The sequence below is a fragment of the Saccostrea cucullata genome, unplaced genomic scaffold, assembly GCF_032062105.1.
Source record: "Saccostrea cucullata isolate Sc308-1 unplaced genomic scaffold, CSIRO_AGI_Scuc_v1 ctg352, whole genome shotgun sequence".
Classification (NCBI taxonomy): Eukaryota; Metazoa; Mollusca; class Bivalvia; order Ostreida; family Ostreidae; genus Saccostrea; species Saccostrea cuccullata.
The window spans coordinates 28,419-49,070 of record NW_026926384.1 but is presented as its reverse complement, the minus strand read 5'-3'; the positions used below and the strand labels follow the sequence as shown (position 1 = coordinate 49,070).

Sequence of the window (20,652 nt, the reverse complement as noted above, 5' to 3'; positions counted from 1 at the left end):
GCCTTCGGCCTAACGGCCTCAGGCAGACAGTTTGGTTCTTGGGTCCGACAAAACGCATGTTGCCCTCGAACTCAGTCAATAAATGTATATTATTCATTTCAAATTCGAGTGTATTAGCCATACATGTAGGTGTTAAATTGGGAGATATGATCTTTTGTTCACAGTGAAAATGTAATTGTTTCTCTTTTTGACCATATTATGTTAAAAACATTTATCTTCTATCTGTTTAATAGATATACAGAAGTTTGGGTCACCTTTCTATTATAAGTTTAAGTCACAGAAATGCTTAAAAAGACTGTTTCTTTTGTCAGTAATGTTACTTCTATACACATTTTGATTAAAGAAGCAAAATAAAGTTTATTCTAAAAAAAAATTGCCTACCTAACCTATATTTTTTCAGCCTGAAAGCGGAAACAAACATATTTTTTTTTCTTGGCCTAAAGATGGGGGATTAATACCCCAAGTGTTTTTCTTTGTACAAATTCAAACTCAAATGTACATTACTTAAAGATGGAGGATTAATACCCCAAGTGTATTGCTTTGTACAAATTCATACTCAAATGTACATTACTTTAAGTTGTAGGATTAATACCCCAAGTGTATTGCTTTGTACAAATTCATTCTCAAATGTACATTACTTAGAGATGGAGGATTAATACCCCAAGTGTTTTCTTTGTTCAAACACAGAGTCAAATGTACATTTTTAATGTTGAACGATTAATACCCCAAGTGTATCGCTTTGTACAAATTCATACTCAAATGTACATTACTTAAAGATGGAGGGTTAATACCCCGAGTGTATTGCTTTGTACAAATTCATTCTCAAATATACATTCTTCGAGATGGAGGATTAATACCCCAAGTGTATTGCTTTGAACGAATTCAAAGTCAAATGTACAGTACTTAGAGATGGAGGATTAATACCCCAAGTGTATTGCTTTGTACAAATTCATACTCAAATGTACATTACTTAGAGATGGAGGATTAATACCCCAAGTGTATTGCTTTGTACAAATTAATTCTCAAATATACATTCTTCGAGATGGAGGATTAATACCCCAACTGTATTGCTTTGAACTAATTCAAAGTCAAATGTACATTACTTAGAGATGGAGGATTAATACCCCTAGTGTATTGCTTTGTACAAATTCAAAGTCAAATGTACATTACTTAAAGATGGGGGATTAATACCCCAACTGTATTGCTTTGTACAAATTCATTCTCAAATATACAATCTTCGAGATGGAGGATTAATACCCCAAGTGTATCGCTTTGTACAAATTCATACTCAAATGTACATTACTTAGAGATGGAGGATTAATACCCCAATTTTTTTTTTGTTCAAACACAGAGTCAAATGTACATGACTGAATGATGGGGGATTAATTCCCAAGTATATTGATTTGTTAAAATTTGTTCTCAAATGTGCATTATATAAAGATGGGAGATTAATACCCCAAGTGTATTGGTTTGTTCAAATTCATCCTCAAATGTAGATTTCTTTAGAGATGGGGGATTAATACCCCAAGTGTAAGATTTGTTCATTTACATATTTAAAGAAAGCATCATTTAAATATAGGGGATTAATACTCCAAGTGTATTTTTTTGTGCAAATACATAGTAAAATGTGAATTACTTAAAGATGGGGGATTAATACCCCAAGTTTCATTGCTTTGTGTAAATACATACTTAAATGTGAATGACTTAAAGATTGGGGATTAATACCCCAAGTATCATTGGACAAAAAGAGTATAGTGGCTATGAAGATCTATCATTTTTTGACTATTTTGAAATAAAATCCTAGAAAAGGGACACATTGGAATTTCCTTTTTTATTCTGGAATGCATTATTTATAAATAAATAGCTGTTCTTAGTGGTAAACCTGGAAAATGGGCATTTTTAATCAACAATGTCAATTTAAATGCAAACTATAATGAATGATTAATTTAATATACAAACAATTGGCACGGGAATCGATTTTTTTAAAGAAGAAAGTTTTTAATGTTTATTTCAAATTGGCCCTGTATTGTAAAGATTTTTAGATTTCCACACTTTCATTTTGCAGACTGAATAGTTATTCAATGCAGCTAGATTGTTTTCGTTGATTCAAATATACATGATAGATGTATTATTATAGTATACACATTCACGTTTATAAGGATACTACCTTACTTCTGACCTTTGAAAAAAAAGAACTTGTTTCTTAGCAGCATTGGAAATGCATGCTTGACCGATTGGCCATCTACGCAAGTCAAAAACTTCCTGAATGGAAATCTAATAGTAATCGTCCCACACTATAGGGTTATTGAGTATGAAAGTGAGATACAGTCATTAAGAAATAAGTTTTTAACAGAGAATCATTACCGATACACATTGCAATATAATTGATAATAATACATTAAACACATTTTACAAAATAATCTTTAACGGATGTATATATTCAACATTTTGGACAGTTTAATTAGTGAAAAAAAAACATCCAATAAAGAGATCTGGATCCGCCAAAAATAGATTGGTCATTCCATGTATTTGAATTGGTCTAAGCACCTCATCAAATCCCAGTGCAATTATTATCTCAGCTAGCCTTGTCTGTGAGAAGAGAATTGGTGATAAAGCTAAATGATTTGTTCAAGCGAGACAGTTAATGGGTTTTGCCTCTCTTATTAAAGCATGCAGGGATAATTCACAACGTCCAACAATTATAAAGCAGGGATGATATATGATAGGGATTTTGAGATAAACAGAGATATTGTATTAATCTTATCAAGTGAATGTTTCCTCAAAGAAAGACCCAATTAGTGGAGTTTCCTTCAAACCTTTGTTCAATATGAAATGGAGAGTTTCTTATTTTAAGAGAACACTTTATTCAATGAAAGTAGTAAATGCATTTTAATTTTAATGAACTTGTAATATAAAAAAAAGAATGTTTATCAACATTTACAAAAAATCTTTAGTAAGTACTTTAACTAAATAAAGTTACAAAGATGACTGGAAGAATGTATAATTATTTCAAATTCATTATTTAGAAATAAATGTTGACAAGATGAATTTAATTGCAATGTAAGTAAACAAAAAATGCACTTATATTGATGGAGACATTCAAAACTATAGTACAGTTGTACTACATGTATACTTGTAATATAAGAAATATACATATCTCAAAAACGTCTGAGAATGTTAGACTATCATCTGGACCAGTCAAAAGAAGAACATAAATTTACTGGTGCTTTCTCACGATGTGTTGTTGATCTGTTTATTATTTCAAGTTTTATCTTTAGATCCTACTGAAAACCACATCCATCTGGTGTTTCCACTCCTTTGAATTATTTGTCCATTTTGGTTTCCAATTTTCTTTGAATTGTATAAACAATGAAAATACTTTGGGGGAAATCTATTTTTTTTTTATTTAAAAAGTTTAAGATTTTTTATGTTTTTTTTTTTTAAATAGAGAAATTCAAATCATGATAATTTAAATTAAATTATTCTTTAAATTGAAATTTTGAATTTATATGTTGGGTTTAAGAATGTAATTTTGCTTTAATCCACCTGATAGCTTACTAAGGCAAAATGGGAATGCCAAATTTTTATTTACAGCTTATGCAAAATGGGAAAAAACCATAAAAAGCATCGATACATGTATCAACTCATTTGAAGAATTGCATAAATTTTACACATATAATGTTTCCTTTAGTTCTCCTGCATGATGACTGATTTTTTCTTTTTTTTTTTGCAATGCATGTCAAAAACATTAGTATCTATATCATTCTGTGGTTAGATTAAATTGTACATCTTTAAAAATGTCTTTATAATATACTTTTATGGGGTAAAAATTTTGATTTTTTCTAAGAATTTTATGAGAACTTCAGATAACCTTGAAGCCCAAAATGAAAATTATTGCATAAAATAGATGATTATAAGCTTCTTTTCGAGACTTTTTTTATTAATTATGAATTAAATTATTATCCTTCCTGGGTGAGGATTGGAGTAAATTAAAACTACAGAGTGATTCCTCGTTGATTATTATACATGGATGTCTTAAAACTCCCCTTTCTTAATCCTTTCTTTATATTAAAGGGGGAATGACATTGCTTCTAGCTTTCAACAAAAAAGTATACATGAATGATTTTACTTTAAATCCCTTAACTTGAATAGGGGGTAAATTGCGAGAACTCATAACAAAAATTTATATGTTCATTCATTTTAAAACAGATCTGCAATATACAAGAATTAAAGCAAATAAAATTTATCGAAATATATCGGATATAATAACAGCAGTTTTCATGAGTGGATCTAAATCAGCTCCCCCCTCCCCCCCCCTCCGAATTTGCAGAGTATTTAAATGTATATATTTTATACAATTAAAATACCCTTGACAGATCCACACCTAAGAAAATGCATCTGTGTTAAGTGGGCGTGAAAAATCAATGATATGAAGCATAAGTAGAATATTAAGTGAGGAGCTAATCTCCCCCTCTCCTTACTATATTTTCATAGGTTTTTTTTTGCATTTAATATTTTACTTTGTTTTTTGCTTGTCAAGACATTTCTGAGTTAGGCTTTTTTGTTTAAGTGGGATGGACGCCACCCTCAATTAATTTCAGGTTTACGGTGAGGACAGTGGTATAATTTTAACAATGAAGTGCACATATTACATTGCACATTATATATACCAGAGTTGGAAAGAAGTGTATATCATTTATTTAATAATGCAGATTTTGAGATAGTTGTCTGTGGCTCTTTGTATGATTATATTATCAATTTCTAAATGTAGTAAGGAATTAACAAACCTGAATTTTGAAGTGTTTCCCATCTTTGTACAAATGCACGTCGTCCAGTCAGATGTCCAGCAAAGAATCCACAAAAATCATTGTCTCTCAGGTCAAAATCTTCAAGGCGCATTATTTTGTCATGGCCAAGCATCACAACCTTTAAAGTTTATCATTATCATATATTTTAACCAATGCTTTAAAAGAAAATGTGAAATATTCTCCAATAATTTAAAAAATGGATCAAACTTTACTTTTTACTTCTGATAAATATTTAAACAAAAAAGCAAATCTATCAGTTTGTTAATTTCATGAAAATCAGTTGAACTAAATTCAATAAATAACAATGAAAAAATGAAAAAAAAAATTACCTTTACACATCCCGCATTGTTTGCAGCACATACATTCCAAATTTTTCCTACAATTTTTCCATTCTGTGTCATGTAAAATGCATTACTTTTTGACCGTGAAATGGACCACATATTTGTATCAGTACAAAATCTGAAATATCTAAAATTTAGCAGGCTACAGTTATTCTGAGTGTTCACGCCCCTAAAATCTTATCAGTTTCCAGTTTGTGATTGACATCTGATGTATTTGCAACCCCAGAGATACCACAAATCTTTCCCATGAAACACGAATCTTGTTCTTACTTAGTTAGAAATGGGTGACTCTGTCATTGAGGCAGAGGAATACGAGTTTTCCTCAGATCACATTGATATTAATACTGACCATTCTGACGGGTCAATACAGGAAATATCAAATTTTGAACATTCCTTTAATTCTGTGTCTCAAAATAATGCATTTGGTGATATATTCTCTTTTCGCGATGATACACCACCTCCAATTCGTGCGCCTACCATTTGTGATGAAGATTTGTATGAATATTCAAGTGAACAAAGCAACAGCATTAGCAAGGAGATATCACTTATTTCATCTGACTTGCACACAAGTGGGAGTTCAACTGATTCACAACCATTTGGATATATGCACTTCACTGAACCCTTGATGACCAGTACTCCAAAGAAATCAAAAAGTAAGTTATTCATTATGATTTTAAAATTAAGCTTTCTTTTGTTTGATTTTTATTATGTACATTATGGCATTAATCTTTCTCTTGTAAGAAATATATAATTTTACGTGAAATCATCTAAACTGCATGTATGCAGAACAGGCCGGGGGGCCATAAAACTTAAACGAGCTCACTTTTGATCTAAGTTTCACTTTTCCACTATATATTCCTTTTGTAAAAGTGAGACTGAGATCGAAAGTGAGCTCGTCTAAGTTTAAGGCCCCCAGGCCTGATGTTTTTCACTATTGTAGAACTAGTTTCTACCAAATAATCATGTCCATAATACTTATCTTAATAATTTTTGTACAGGCAGAAAGGAATTCTTTCTGTTAACAGATATAGTATTGCTTCATTTTTCATTTCTCTCATATATATATATATATACCCCTTGTAAACAGTTTCCGTCAAACAAGACAGAGCAAAAGAAAAAAAGTTTCTATCTATAGAAGTATTTTAACTAGCTATAGATTAAAACACAAATGAATTAGAAATCTTATTCATTAAATAAATGTACATGTATTATTCAATATAATTAAAACTATATACCTAACATCTTGGTGTTACAACTGGCTCTTCTAAATAAAAAACGAAACGAGGTACTCATGATCAATTAATTGGCCCTTTCATGAAGCTTTGAGAAACTGAAATGTTTGATCTGTTAAGAAAATTTCTTATATTTATCTGTTAATTAATATATCTCTGCAACTGCAGGATTTTCTTTTATACAAATTGCATAGATTACATTACTACATCATGTACATAGGCAAACTACTCATAGTTCTGCGCTCAGTTTGGTACAAACGAACTCTGGAGGACTTTTGAAATTATCTATAACTAGAGATGGTTTTACGTCAATAAAAACACAACAAACATGCCAGGCTCCTTGCTCGGTCCCAGAGAATGCCCTAAGAATTTCTCTGGATCCGCCAGTCATATATTTTATTTGCAATTTTGTTTTGATGTAAGATGTGGTGGGAAAAAGCTTGGCATATTGTAAAACGCGCTTATCCTCCTTTGTGGAACAAAATATCATATAATTTTCTGTTTGATGATTAATTAACATTTCATTATATTTTTTAAATTTTTTAGTATATATGTACATGTCATTTTAAAATATATACAACAGATCCCAATTAAATAGAGAAAGTAAAATTGTTTATACCTATCTATAATTCGCTCTTTGCTTTAGACTGTGCCAAACATGTGTAGGCGGGGGCCGGTAAAAATCTGTCGGTGTCATCAAATACAAGAGGCACGGATCATAGTAAACGAAAATTCCCCAATGTATATACATAAGCATTGCACTGTTGTTCAAGTAAACAACAGACAGTCTACAACTTACAATACATATGTGCATAACACATGTACAGGTACATTATCATACCGACAAAAAGTACTTTGAAAACTTTGACTAGAAAAAAAATATGGTGTATTATACATGTACAGTAGTCACATTTATGCATGTGTGTTCACTGTTCATTCTACTTAGACCTACAATATCATATGTAATATATGAAAAAAAAGTTACTGATAATAAACATTAGAAACTTACAATCAAATTGCCCACAGCAGAGTAATTTATAGTGATATAATTTTTTAAATGCATTTTAAGTGCAAATTGAATAGGGTATTCTGAATCACCCTGCATTTCGCGACACTCAGTAGGCCTAATTTACCTTATCGCTGTATCTTATACGAGATAGGAACACGTGTTACAACTGCATCGTTATTAAGGTCTTCCGTTTCCAACGGAAGACCCTCTACTGATTCTGTTGGTCAAGATTCTTATTCTTTTTTTTCTTCTGCTTCCTAGACCGCAACTTTGAGGCCTCATATCTCACTCATTTCTCAACGGATTTCGCTCAAATTTTCAGAGGTTATAGACGTTAATAAACTCTATCAGAATGTTGACTAAAATCTCAAAACGTCACTTCCGGTTTTGAGTTATTTCCCTTTAAACGAAAATTTATAGGCTTTCGTTTCCAGACAAAGGCTCAGAGACGGCTAACGCTGGAGCAGAAATTCTACTGATTTTAGATAATAAAAGGATTGAAGTTGTGCACATCGGTTTTCATTTTTCGATTTCTGCGCTTAAAACGGTGCTAGATAGGGGTCAAAAATGAGAGTGCCTAAAAGCGCAAAAATTTACATATATTTCCTTATGTATCTTTTAAACTAAAAATATTTTGTTAAGACATGTTGAACAAAAAATGTGCATAATTTGAAGATCTATCATTTTACATCAATAAAAAGGGGCTGGCCCCTCAAATTAGGGGTCAAGGGCACTTGAAAGTTTTTACTTTATTTTACTTTATAACTCAAAAATGGTAAATATTTCAATATGGTTATCGATTTGAAATGGGTTCTTTAACATCTTATTGAACTCATGAAAACGTTTTTTGATTCGGGCCATGTGTTATTAAATGAGCAGAAAACTTTATAGTCCATGTACAGGTAAGTGATTTTGTTCGGCAAGTGTAGAAGAATTCTTTATGCGTGTAACATGTCTAACTGAAATAACTGGATAGAAACAATATACATAACTAAACTGAATGTTAAACTTTGTTGAAATAAGGTTCTGAACGCATTCTCGAGGTGGATTAATGCCTCGCAGAATTTCCAGAGACAACTTTCTCCTTTTATTTGTTTTTTTAAAAGACGGGAATAAGGGAAAAAAAAATCATATTTAATTTCCTTCGTTTATCATGTTTATTATTCAATGTATAGCATGCTATTAATATTTTAATAGAGCTTTCAAGCTTAGAATAATTCACTGTCTTTTAATACATCCATCGTAAATTCTTCTCGGACCTTGGCTGCTCTGTGTACTGTTTACAGTTATGTAACCCATTCATCGATCGCGCATTGACCCGTATATACGTTCAGGGAGTTCGATACACAGTGACTGTCTGTGTTGTGTGTAAACCATTTGCGCATGTAATTTTTGACTGATCTCCGTTTAATGTTGAAACAAACAAAATTGTAAGTCAATAGAAAAACATTAAATAGCATTAAATAACTCAGTCTTAAGCTGCACACATTTTACATACAAAATTTACATGTATACAACCATTTCTTCGATCAAAGGACAACCTAGCTGAAGAAAATAGCACGGCAGTTTTTATTTTGTTTACTAGACCACTTATAGCTTTGGTATTATAGGCTTTGGTATTATAGAAATTTTACACGCTATCATGTTTCCTCTGCAACATTTATTTAATTACTGTTGAAAATCAAAGAAAATATTTTTTGCGTGAATCGTAAAATATTTCTACAGACATGCATGAAGGTTTTGTTGAAAACAAATATATTCATTGTAAATGTGCATTCTATTCTATATGACGAATGGCTAGTGCATGCTACGATTTCACCCTCTTCTCCGCTGCTCAGGTGAGATTACAAAGTGTATGGGCGAGTTCATCAACCACACTGAAAAGGTGACACAGGATGGGCTATCCCATTAACATTTTTCACAATGATCTGCGAATTTGACAGAAATTTTAATTGCGCGTACATAAATATTACATTCTTCCCTTTTGGTCTCAGCCGGAATGTAAATCCTGTGACTGTCCGATAACAGTGAATCATATTTTATTAGAATGTTCTGATTTTACACCCATCCGAAGTAGACTTTTTGGTAATACAAAAACCATACATGAACTTTTTACAAATATTAATGTACATGCAATTTTGGAATATTTACATGAAACTGATTTTCACTATAAAATAAAGAAATGATTAGAGCACTTTTATGAGATATATTTAGATCATTTTATTTTTAACAGTTTACAAATTTATAACAGCTTACATATTTTTAAATTTTAAGTCCGTCGGATGGGGACATTAAATGGTGTCAGGGATAACAACCCCCTCGGCACGTAAAAGATCGTTTCTCTGGAGTTCGAAAAAGAGTAGGTTCATTTGGGGCCGCCAGAGAAACCAAAAACTTTCAAGAAACCGGTCAAAAAATAAACTTATCCGCCGAAGTGTGGCTGAGATATTGCCGACTCGGCTTTAAACAGTATTATATCAATCAATCAATCTTCCCTTTTGATGTGAATTATTACAGTTTCGATATTTAAAAAGTCGGGGTTCTCACGCCTGCAATTTTTTTATAATACATATAGCATGGATGATTTCCATCTCCATTTTTAAGTCATTGCGATTGGTACATGTATACGGGCCTAAATCAAGCTATAATTAATCTAATTTGTGTGTACCGGTTTCAGAGTTTGCGATGTTCTTTAAATGTAGCGAATATATTTAAAACATGATAAATGTACGAAGTAAATTGTAAGTGGGAGAGACATTTTAAAAAATCGAAATTTACATAATTTACAATTGTTTTGTACGGAATGATATGCTTAGATGTATGTATTTCTTTTATTTCGTCAAATAAAAAGAATATCATGTTGATATGATTTTAAAGGCACATGATCATTGTAAGAATATGCAGCTTAATTTACTTGGAAGAGCTCTTGAAATAATTATATAATACATCCCAAGCTTTTCAGAATTTCCAAATCATTTCTAATATTCATTATTTTCTTTCTGGATTTTTACGCTATATTTCTAGCAAGTTACAAACAAGATGAAATCATAATTTTTATAGAATATATTTGGTGAAAGGCTACCTACAGATGTGTAGCTCGCTAGTTGAAAAAAAAAAATTTGGGATGGATCACCAGAGAGCTACAGTGCCACCCATATTCAAAGTATATATTAATTGCGTACAAAAAATTGCATTTGGTTCTGGAATAATTTCTCAGAATTCTTACCTCAACTGCACAAAAGATGGATTTCAAAATGTTCCAGATATCTCTATCAAGAACCAAGTACTTGACATTTGCAAGAAGCTTGTTAGGCCGAATTATTTTTCCACCCAAAATGGAAGAATAATTAGTTGATATTTTCGATATCTCAAATTCAGCTCAGAATGACTATTAAAAAAAGTTTGTAAGGAATGTTTTGCTGTAGTAAAATTGAAGGAATGTGCTAGAGACACACGGTAAGTAATATTTTTATATTGCTGCACTTGAAAAACACCGATATTGAAATATATAGCCTCAGCGCATATTTTTTGTGCAAAATTAATATATTCACTTTTTAATGGGTGGTACAGTAGCTCTCTTACCTGGCAATATAGCTAAATTTATGTGAAAGTGAAAGGCTGGACATTTAATTTTATACATGTAAGATGCATGTGGTGCTGACCGCCTTTGAGCATACGCAGAATACCCAGAAAATGAACAATATTTCAGCCCAAAAGACAGTTTAAACAATAACAAGAGGCCCATGGGCCACATCGCTCACCCGAGAAGCTTTGACCATTCTGTTCTTTACCAGATTTCTCCCTTGTAATAAATTATCTATGTATCCCCACCCTACCCCACTGATCATAATTAATTAAGACATTTTGAAATCAACTACCCCAGGATCCTTCCATGTGCAAATAAGTTTCAGCTTTTCTGGCCCAGTAGTTCTTGAGAGGAAGATTTTCAAAGATTTTTCCTATATATTTCTATGTAAAACTTTGATTCCCCATTGTGGCCCCGCCCTTCCCCCGGGGGTCATGATTTGAACAATTTAATATCTACACTACCCTAGGATGCTTTCCAATAAGTTTCAGCTTTTCTGGCTCAGTGGTTCTTGAGAAGAAGATTTTCAAAGATTTTCCCCATATACATGTATTTTATTTGTTAAACTTTGATTCCCCATTGTGGCCCCGCCCTTCCCCCGGGGGTCATGATTTGAACAATTTAATATCTACACTACCCTAGGATGCTTTCACATAAGTTTCAGCTTTTCTGGCCCAGTGGTTCTTGAGAAGAAGATTTTTTAATGACCCAACCCTATTTTTGTCTTTTTTTGATTATCTCCCCTTGCGAGGGGATATGTCCCTTCATTTTAATAATTTAAATTCCCCTTTCCCTAAGGATGTGTTGTACCAAGTTTGGTCAAAATTGGCTCAGTGGTTCTTGAGAAGAAGTCGAAAATGTGAAAAGTTTACAGACGGACAGACGGACGGACGGACGACGGACAAAATGTGATCAGAAAAGCTCACTTGAGCCTTCGGCTCAGGTGAGCTAAAAATCGCTAGCAGCGCAAAGATTGGAATTTTAAAAAAATTAAGGTGGAATCAGACGAATTTAATCCTTTTCAACACCACCTACATGTACCTCATAACTATATACAGTTGTGTATATGCTCTCATTAAGGACAGGTCTCCGCGTACATTTAATGCATATGTACTTGAAAAACTGTCATATCTTTTGAACGAAGAGAAAAAGGGCTTTTATTTTACCCCTTTTTATTACCTGAGACAACACTTTTCTAAATACACTGACTTTTGACGTGACCTTGAGGCTTGGCTTACTTTTCAAAATTTTAGCTTTGATTATAACTTTTGAATGAGAAGAGATATGACTTTCATATTACACAAAAATTACATGACTGTATGTACTAGTTTATAATGAACTTTGACCTTGACGTTTGATTCGTTTTCCATTTAAACATAACATAATAATTTGACCATAACTTATGATAGAGAAAGGGTAGCTCTCTCATACCTGTTTTACACATGTTAGCTGTGACAAGGGCTATTGAAAAAAAGAGTATAGCTTAAATCATGTAGAGTTTGTCATGACCTTGAATCAAGGTCATTTAGGATAAGATGTTCTGGCTGGATGCATTGTTTGAAAGAACATGTGTGAATTTGTCAATACACAGTAGCACACAAATGGGATATGCTCTGACATCACCACCATGTGTCATGGTGTGACGCAAGGTCATTTTGTCAAGGTCAAGGTCGCAAAAATAACTTTACTATCCATTTTTTAAGTAGTAGAACATATAAGATGATATCTGCCCTTAAAATATTGCTTTAACATTAGAACGTGACATGACCTTGACTCAAGGTCACTTCTCCCTGTCCGCAGCGCCGACGGAAGACCTACTTGTTGCTTTGCAACGAGCTCGGCTCTAGTTATCGATAACAATTATGTTCATGCTTAATACATGCAAAAAAATAAAGAGGTAAACTTAATGCGTTAATTAATAAAATAATTCATTCATTAACTTGCTATCCTTGTCGAAGAAAATTTCCATGTATAGGCTAAACGTTGCAGAATTTTAACGTTTCTCATCGATGTCGTGGCGTTGTTGGTGGATAAAACCTAGCATATTAGGTATTGATAGAACGACAATTTTATGAGCTTTCAAAAGCATTAATAATTTTTTTATTACATCTCAAAATGTATATGTTACAACCCCATTTATAACCCCCTACAATTTAAGGTATTTCGCATCACGTATGTGCATGACCGCAACTGAAGAAATTGCACACGCTGCATACTTGTTTCCGAATCACCTTAAACATAGCATCTGCAGTCAAAATCTAAAAGGAGATTCGGAATACCCTAAATTACTGTACATTATTCCTGTAGGCAAATACACATGTATTTAATGAGAAACCTTTATATATGAGATTTATTTTGGAATTCCCATGTCAGTGACAATTAATCCTACTTCACTCACTTTACAAATAACTATGTAGTTACATGTACTAACATTTGTTTTGACAGTTTGGGACCAACCAGAGAGAATATTTAATTCAACGTTAACTTATCCGAAAAAAAACTTGACAAAAAAACTTGACAAAAAAATGTTTAACTTGTAAATCCTTTTCGGGAGGGGGTGGGGTGGGGATTCTGTTGCTAGGTGCCTGCATGTTGCTTTGATATAAGTTAAGATGAAATTATTCCCCATTGGTATTGCAAGTAAATTGAAAGTGGGGGTGGGGGTGGGGGTAGGGGCTAAGTGTAAGAGTATAAATTTTTCATATCTACTAAAAAAATGAAAAACAAAAGAAGAAACAAAGATACTGCCCAATATTATATCAGCCCTTGTAAAAAAAATGGGGGTGTTAGCCCGGTTCTGACTCCTATTCAATGAGACACAGCACATTGAGCATTCCAATTATATTGTAAATATTATTAATTACTGAACTTTTACAATCAAGTGGCTGATTGATCATCTGTTCAACAGGTTATAAACTGAATTAAGTGTGAACTTAATGTTAGCATTTTTTTTCTCTTTGACATAAAAAATACCTGACAGTGTTTAAACATTATTTTTCAACTTTTTTTGTAAAATTTCACTTTTTGTGTTCTTTCAATTTGGAATTTGGATTTCAATACGAAATATCAAATTCAATACCAAATGGCAGATGTTTAAGTTTTTAGTTTTCAATTTAAGTTTCAGTGTTGGGTCTGTGATCTGTCCTGATTGATGCATCATATAAGCTGCTTAATAGTTTAATTATAAGACTTTGAATTACTTCTTCTTTGAACTTGTTTCCTTTTATTTCAAATCATACCTATTTCACTCATGTGAAAAGCACAGGCTATAAAATATGTCTATTAAGTATCTTTTGGCATTAGAAACCTTTATAATCTATTTCAGGTCAATGGTCTTTAAAACTTCAGAAGAAGAAAACATCGAAAGCTACACTGAAAAAGGCCACTGCAGAGCAGTGTGAGTGTCCAAAGAGATGCACAAGTAAGACATTCTACTCTAAAGAGATGATAGAGGAGTGCCATTATGCACTGTGGAGTTTAAATCCAAAGGACAGGAAACATTGGTTCAAAAAAAATTTTGAAGATTTCCAAGGCTTAAGGAGAGGACAATTTGTATTCAAGCTAAGAGATCATTCCGTCTGTCTCAGGAGCTGGTTAATAGCCCATGGTCTTTCAAAATCCATCTTCTATAGACAAAGGAGAATATGGATGAAAAAAGAAGTTCCAAGTCATCGACAAGCATCACTCGCAGAGAAAAAAATGGAAGCACTGAATTGGTTTGGAGAGTATGTAGCCTCGAGGGGAGAGAATCCTCCCCATGTTCAAGAGATATGGCTACCTTTTGGACTTCGTAAGAATGAAATATATGAAGCATATAAAATGGAAATGGATCTCGATGAAAAAGAGAGTGTATCACATCAAACCTTTTTGAACATCTGGAATGATCATTACTCGCATGTGAGAATAAAACAGGTAAGATAAATAAATCTGCTCTCTATATTTCAGAAAGTAATTTCTATAAACAAAATATGCAACTTTAATGTCAATAATAAGACTACTATGGGTATATTTAGTGCAATATTAACAAAACGTAGTATAGTATATTCTGTACAAATGTATCTTTAAGATAGTTTAGTTGAATAGTTGCATTGACTTACAAACACAAAGTCAACTTCTCAACATATTATATTCAATATTCAACATGTTCAATTCAATAGGAATTTGTTACCAGTAAATAATTAACAAAATTAATCAAAGTTAATGAGGATTATATTTGTTTGCGTTTAAAGGAAATGTCAGGTATATTCATTTTATTGGTGTTGTGTCTATAAGCTTTAAAATCTCCTAGCTTGTTAATTTTCAGAGTAACTTATTCACAAGATGTACAACATGTGACAAACTTGACAGGGAGTTACATAAACAACTGAATCCAGAGAAAAATCGAAACATACTGACTAAGAAACAAGACCACCTTCACAGGCAAATGTAAGATCATGTATTCATATTTTTTTTTCAAAATATGTTAACATCATCAATTTTAACCAGTTCCAAATTTAATGGTAGATGAACATTCATTATATAGTCACAGTCTGCAATATTAATTCCCATATTTATACCGGGGTAATTGAACCAAATTAAATTTAAAAAACAGATGTAATATATCAGAAACAACACCGAAAAATATGTTATATGGTTTATCAATTCACAAATATATACAGCCTGAGTACGTTGGATATCAGTAAGTAAATGTGCGATCCTTCAATGGCACACGACAATGACAGTTTTATTAATCAAACATTTGTTGCTGGAGCTAGAGCACTTGACTCTTGAGAAAATGTTTATAAACTTCAATTAAAAATTTTTTTTAATGTCCATCTGATTAGTATAAATTCAAACAGGGGAGGGTTGTAAGGTTTTAGAATTTGATAGACATGTTACACAATCTGTTTATAATAGATTTGACACATAATTATGCCCCCGCAAACGAATTAAAGGGAGGAGGGTATATTGGAATTACGTCTGTCTGTAGAAGAGATTTTATCTGGAACAATTCTGGCAATTTAATGTTAACAAAGTAGGTGTAAATGAATTTTTAAAAGAATTAATTTCAAACATCATTTTCAAAATTTTTCATAAGTGAATTTTTCAATCCTGCTTTCAGTACACAATGTAAAGCACTACATTAATATTGATGGAGATAACTAAAATATATTGGAAATGAAAACTTTAAAATGTAGGAAATGAAAAGTTGAAATTAAAAAAAAAATCCCGGAAATGAAATGCAGCTGCAAGTTTACTTGGAAGCCCTTCAGGCTAAATCTGTGAGCAACCAAGTTCAGTGATAAGTAGAGACGACAACATCCATGGGTTTCCGACAATTCCCCAATGAACTTTTTAAACTTTTAATGAATAAATGCTATCATTGACCAGATTTACTGTAAATATTAGAACTTTTCTAATGATATGCTTATGCATGTCATCTGTATTTTGTTGATTAAATAGTGAGAATTGCCATGTTTTAATCTAGGAAAGAAAAGACGGCATATTATAGGAGAAAGGTTGTAAGCAGACGCAGGCCAGACAAGTACCTTAGCTTAATCATAGATGGAATGGATCAGTCAAAAACAAACATTCCTCATTTCAAGGGAAGACAAAGTAAGGTAAATATTATTATAAACATCATGTACCTTTGACAGGTTTTTGATGAGAGATTATATTTAAGAAAATTCCATTCTAATAATTTATTTAGAGAGAATGAAACAAAGAATGTACACACAATCCTCTTAAAACTTCTCCATAACCACTGACTGAGATTTCTATGAGCTTTGTAAAGACATACACTTGCAGAAAGTGTCAACACTAGAAGTCTTAATAAACCAGTAAAACCCAAATTTTAAAACAATTATTTTTTCATGTTCAACTGCCATTTATTTCTTTTAAAAAATTTTAAGCAATTACCAGTACATTTACATGTTCTCTGTTTGATACTTGTCATTGGCAAATGGTTCTCAAACTTAGAATGGTGCAACATTTGGGTTTACTTAATTAATGGTTCAAAGGTAAAAACACATATCCAAATGTAAGATATAAGTTTAGTTACATGTACACAAAGTACATAAATCCCCACTTACTTTCGAATTAACTATAAAAAAAACAAAGACCAATCCATGGGTATAAATAAAAAATATATACCAATGATAGGTCATATGTCATGACCTGCCGTGTGAGATACAAAAGTCCCCTTTCTTCTTGATTGAAAATGCAATTATTTCTTATATATATATAGTAAAACTCGCTAAGTATGACCACGGATATTGTGAATTCTTGATATAGCAAAGTTATCTCGGATCCCGAGTTATATGAATTAAAGAAATTTCTTATACGGATATAGCTAATTACAAAGTAATTTCATAAGTCCCCTTGACTTCGTTACAACCGAGTTTTGCTGTACCATAAAATCACTACTTTTTATGTATAAAGTTAGAGAAATTAAATGGATTTGATCTTTTTGTCTTAAGAAAAGTCTGGTAAGGGTATCTTTAAAATAATGTTGCCATCTCCCAACTCAAGGTAAATACATGTAATTGGGTAGGAAGGTAAGTGGAAAAATCTGTTTTCCAGACAAATTTCAGCATATTTGTTGATGGACTAAAATTAAGAAAAAGATAAAAAATATAATGCATATGGGAATGTAAAAGAATTCTTGAGTTGCACCATTTATAGTCTGTCTGACTCAATCGGTAGAGAGCATTAAGCAACAATTTTCTTATGATGCCATTACCTTTAATTTATTGATAGAAATAGGGAGCATTTAATCAATGCACCCAACTGATTTTAATCTTCTCCTTACCATTGGAAAGGTCATTGTTTTGGTAAAGATTAGTCACATGTAGTATTGTTTTTAGAATTATTTATGTCAAATCAAATTCTTCTTGTAACTGTAACTTATTACTGTGAATTGATCAAGTATAAAATGAATTAATACATTGTATTTTTTTCAAATTTTGCAACTGCAGGAATTCGCAGCCACAAGACAATTAAACGTTCATGTGACTGGGGTCCTAAGCCATAGCCGCAACAAGAAGATTCTGTACACAGATTTCCACCAGTATAAGCATGATTCCAATCTAACATTGAATATTCTTCTTAAAGTTCTTTGGAATCATTCAAAGGTATTGGAATATATCGTAATTTATTATGACAATCTATACTTCTACATTCAACTGCTTGATCATGTTGATTAAATTGTTCAACTTTTAATAAATTTAAACTGTCTGTTATAGGGAAAACCATTACCACCTGTTCTGTATCTTCAGGCAGACAACTGCTTTAGAGAGAACAAAAACAAGTATGTCCTCTCTTTCTTGGAGCTGTTAGTCAGAAAACGGATTTTTTACGAGGTAATTTCATGAACTACTGGTATGTGTTACTCATTGCATAATCATAATGCTCTGAATGTAATGCTTATTTTAGGTCACCTGATTTAACAACTTCAGTGAGCTTTTCCTGATCACTTATTTACTGACTTGTGTTCATCATTCTGTCTGTTTATCTGTTGGTAATCTTTAACATTTTAAACTTCTCCTTAGAACTATAATCAGCCAATTTTAACCAAATTGGCACAAATCATCTCTAGGTGAAGGAAATTCCTAAGGGCCTAGTCTACTTTCAAATGTAGATAATGAAAAAAAAGGTAGAAATAGAATGTGGTCATTACAAAATCTTCTCAAGAAACAGTTGTCCAGAAAAACTGGAAGCTCATGAAGTTTAAACAAATTCTTAATTGTTCAAATTATGGCCCAGGCTAGGATGCAGCCAAGATTTTTGAAACAAAGCTTTAATGTTTCAGATTGAAATATCAAGGAGAATTTTTTTTAATATCTTCTATTGGGAAGGGGGAGGGTCTGATGAAGATCAGCATGACAAAATTGACTCAGCTGGTGAGCATTGTTGTCCTTGAGCTTATTGTTTTGATATACAAAGTATGGTTTAGAGTGGTTAAAAACTTTAATAAAAATTTCTACAGGTTCAGTTATCTTTTCTGCATGTGGGCCATACACATGAAGATATAGACCAAATGTTCAGTGTTATCGCAGACCATTTGAGGCATAAGGATGCTGCAACTTTACCAGTACTTAACAACATTCTCTATGATGCAGAAGAGCTTGGAGGTTGTTTTGATATCTCTGGTTGGTTAAGTCCTCATTTGAGAGGAGTTAAACATCACACAAGGACAAATACATTCAGGTATTTTATTATTGTATTGTCTAAGAATCAATTTCAATATGTAGTAGTTGAATGTTAAATTTGAGTGTTTGTTGTTCACAGTTCTGAAGTGAATATTTACTCATAAGAGATGCCACCACTTGCCACTGTAGAGAAAAGCGATAGTAATTTTTCTCACAAATAATGCAATATACGGTATTCTACATGATTTCTGGACATGACAAGAATCTGCATATTTTTTTTACACTCGGATGACATTATGACATTATGAACCTGCAGAATTATGACTACATGGAAAAAATTTATGTCTACAGTAATATTAACAACCCCCTAGCACTTTTGAGGAGATTATGTAAACCTTAATGTGCATCACTTTTTCCCTATGAAAATATGTATATTCATGACAGCTAAACCACTTAATTCCATACGAGGTAATACAAGAATCGAGGTACTCTTTATTCCACATTTTTTGAGCAAATGCTTTATCCACTGTGTCATTCTTGGACCAAGTTAATGAAAAGTCATGATATTGAATATTTTTTTTTTAATTCAATCTCCCAAAACAGATGATTTGACATAATTGACTTCTAAACTCTTAATATTCGGAACGAAAAAATAAAAATTTCTATATCTATAATCATTTCAGATACAGACTGAATGAGGAAAATGGGGATGTCAACATTTATTATCGCAAAAATGTTGACCATTCGTGGAAAGCACTGGATGGAAGCTTTTTTAATCAAAATCCAGATGGCACTACCAGCATGCCAACAAGGCAACCTGCAGTGTTAAACGCATCATTTGAAAAAATTGACATACCAGTTCTAAGGAAAAACATGAAGATCTGGAGCAATATGATGTCGACAGAAGACATAGCATGGTGGGAGAATTTTCTGAAAAGCTTAGAAGAGAAATCAAAAAGCCCACGTAACTACTCAAGAACAGGAGCTGTTTGGTGTTTATCAAAGATTCCGAAGTATGCTGAAGAGTCGCTTGAAAATAGTGAAGATCTTTCTGCAGTGCCTGAGCATCTTCAGCGAATACTAAGAGAGGAGGAGGAGAACCCAGATGTGCATTTTAATTAATCTGGGAATAATGGTACACATTTTTGGCTCACCCGAGCTGGGCTTTCCAATCAAAATTTGTCAACATTGTTGCCGTTTAATCTTCACGATTTCAACTGGTCATGGCCCCCTAATTTCTTTGCATTCAGCTTAAAATAATCATTGCCATATGTTCATACTTCTACACATATTTGGTCAAATGATCAAAAGTCTCTCTAAGCAATGCAACAGGATCATTGATAGTGGAAGTATTATATTGCTCAGGAAAAACTTTCAGAAACACAGGTTTCATCTGTATTTAAAAACAAAAATTAAGCCTTGAAATAATGAGAATATTGAAGTTAAGCTTTGCACTCTGAGTTAATGTTAAGGCAGCATTATAACTACATGTAACAATTACTTTTGATATGTGGTCATTTCGATTCCTAATTTCCATTCATTGTCTA

The 20,652-nt window shown here is 32.4% G+C and overlaps 2 protein-coding genes across 2 annotated transcripts in view; both read left to right on the top strand.

The window, feature by feature from the left end:
- Positions 1-20,652, top strand: part of LOC134271512 (fibroleukin-like) — a 253,551-nt gene that overhangs the window by 211,708 nt on the left and 21,191 nt on the right. The gene's annotated exons all lie outside the window — the stretch shown is intronic.
- On the top strand, positions 5,430-20,513 carry LOC134271502 (uncharacterized). Its single transcript, XM_062753690.1, has 8 exons — positions 5,430-5,802; positions 14,302-14,888; positions 15,280-15,401; positions 16,444-16,576; positions 17,933-18,088; positions 18,200-18,316; positions 18,943-19,163; positions 19,789-20,513. Exons 1-8 carry the CDS (start codon positions 5,430-5,432, stop codon positions 20,225-20,227), a joined length of 2,148 nt encoding a protein of 715 aa, XP_062609674.1. The 3' UTR covers positions 20,228-20,513.

Bases quoted from the DNA above. Each gene is read 5' to 3' on its own strand.
- LOC134271502 (XM_062753690.1), top strand. From the start codon at position 5,430: ATGGGTGACTCTGTCATTGAGGCAGAGGAATACGAGTTTTCCTCAGAT. The intron at 5,803-14,301 runs GTAAGTTATTCA...AATCTATTTCAG, and splicing joins TACTCCAAAGAAATCAAAAA to GTCAATGGTCTTTAAAACTT. The intron at 15,402-16,443 runs GTAAGATCATGT...GTTTTAATCTAG, and splicing joins GACCACCTTCACAGGCAAAT to GAAAGAAAAGACGGCATATT.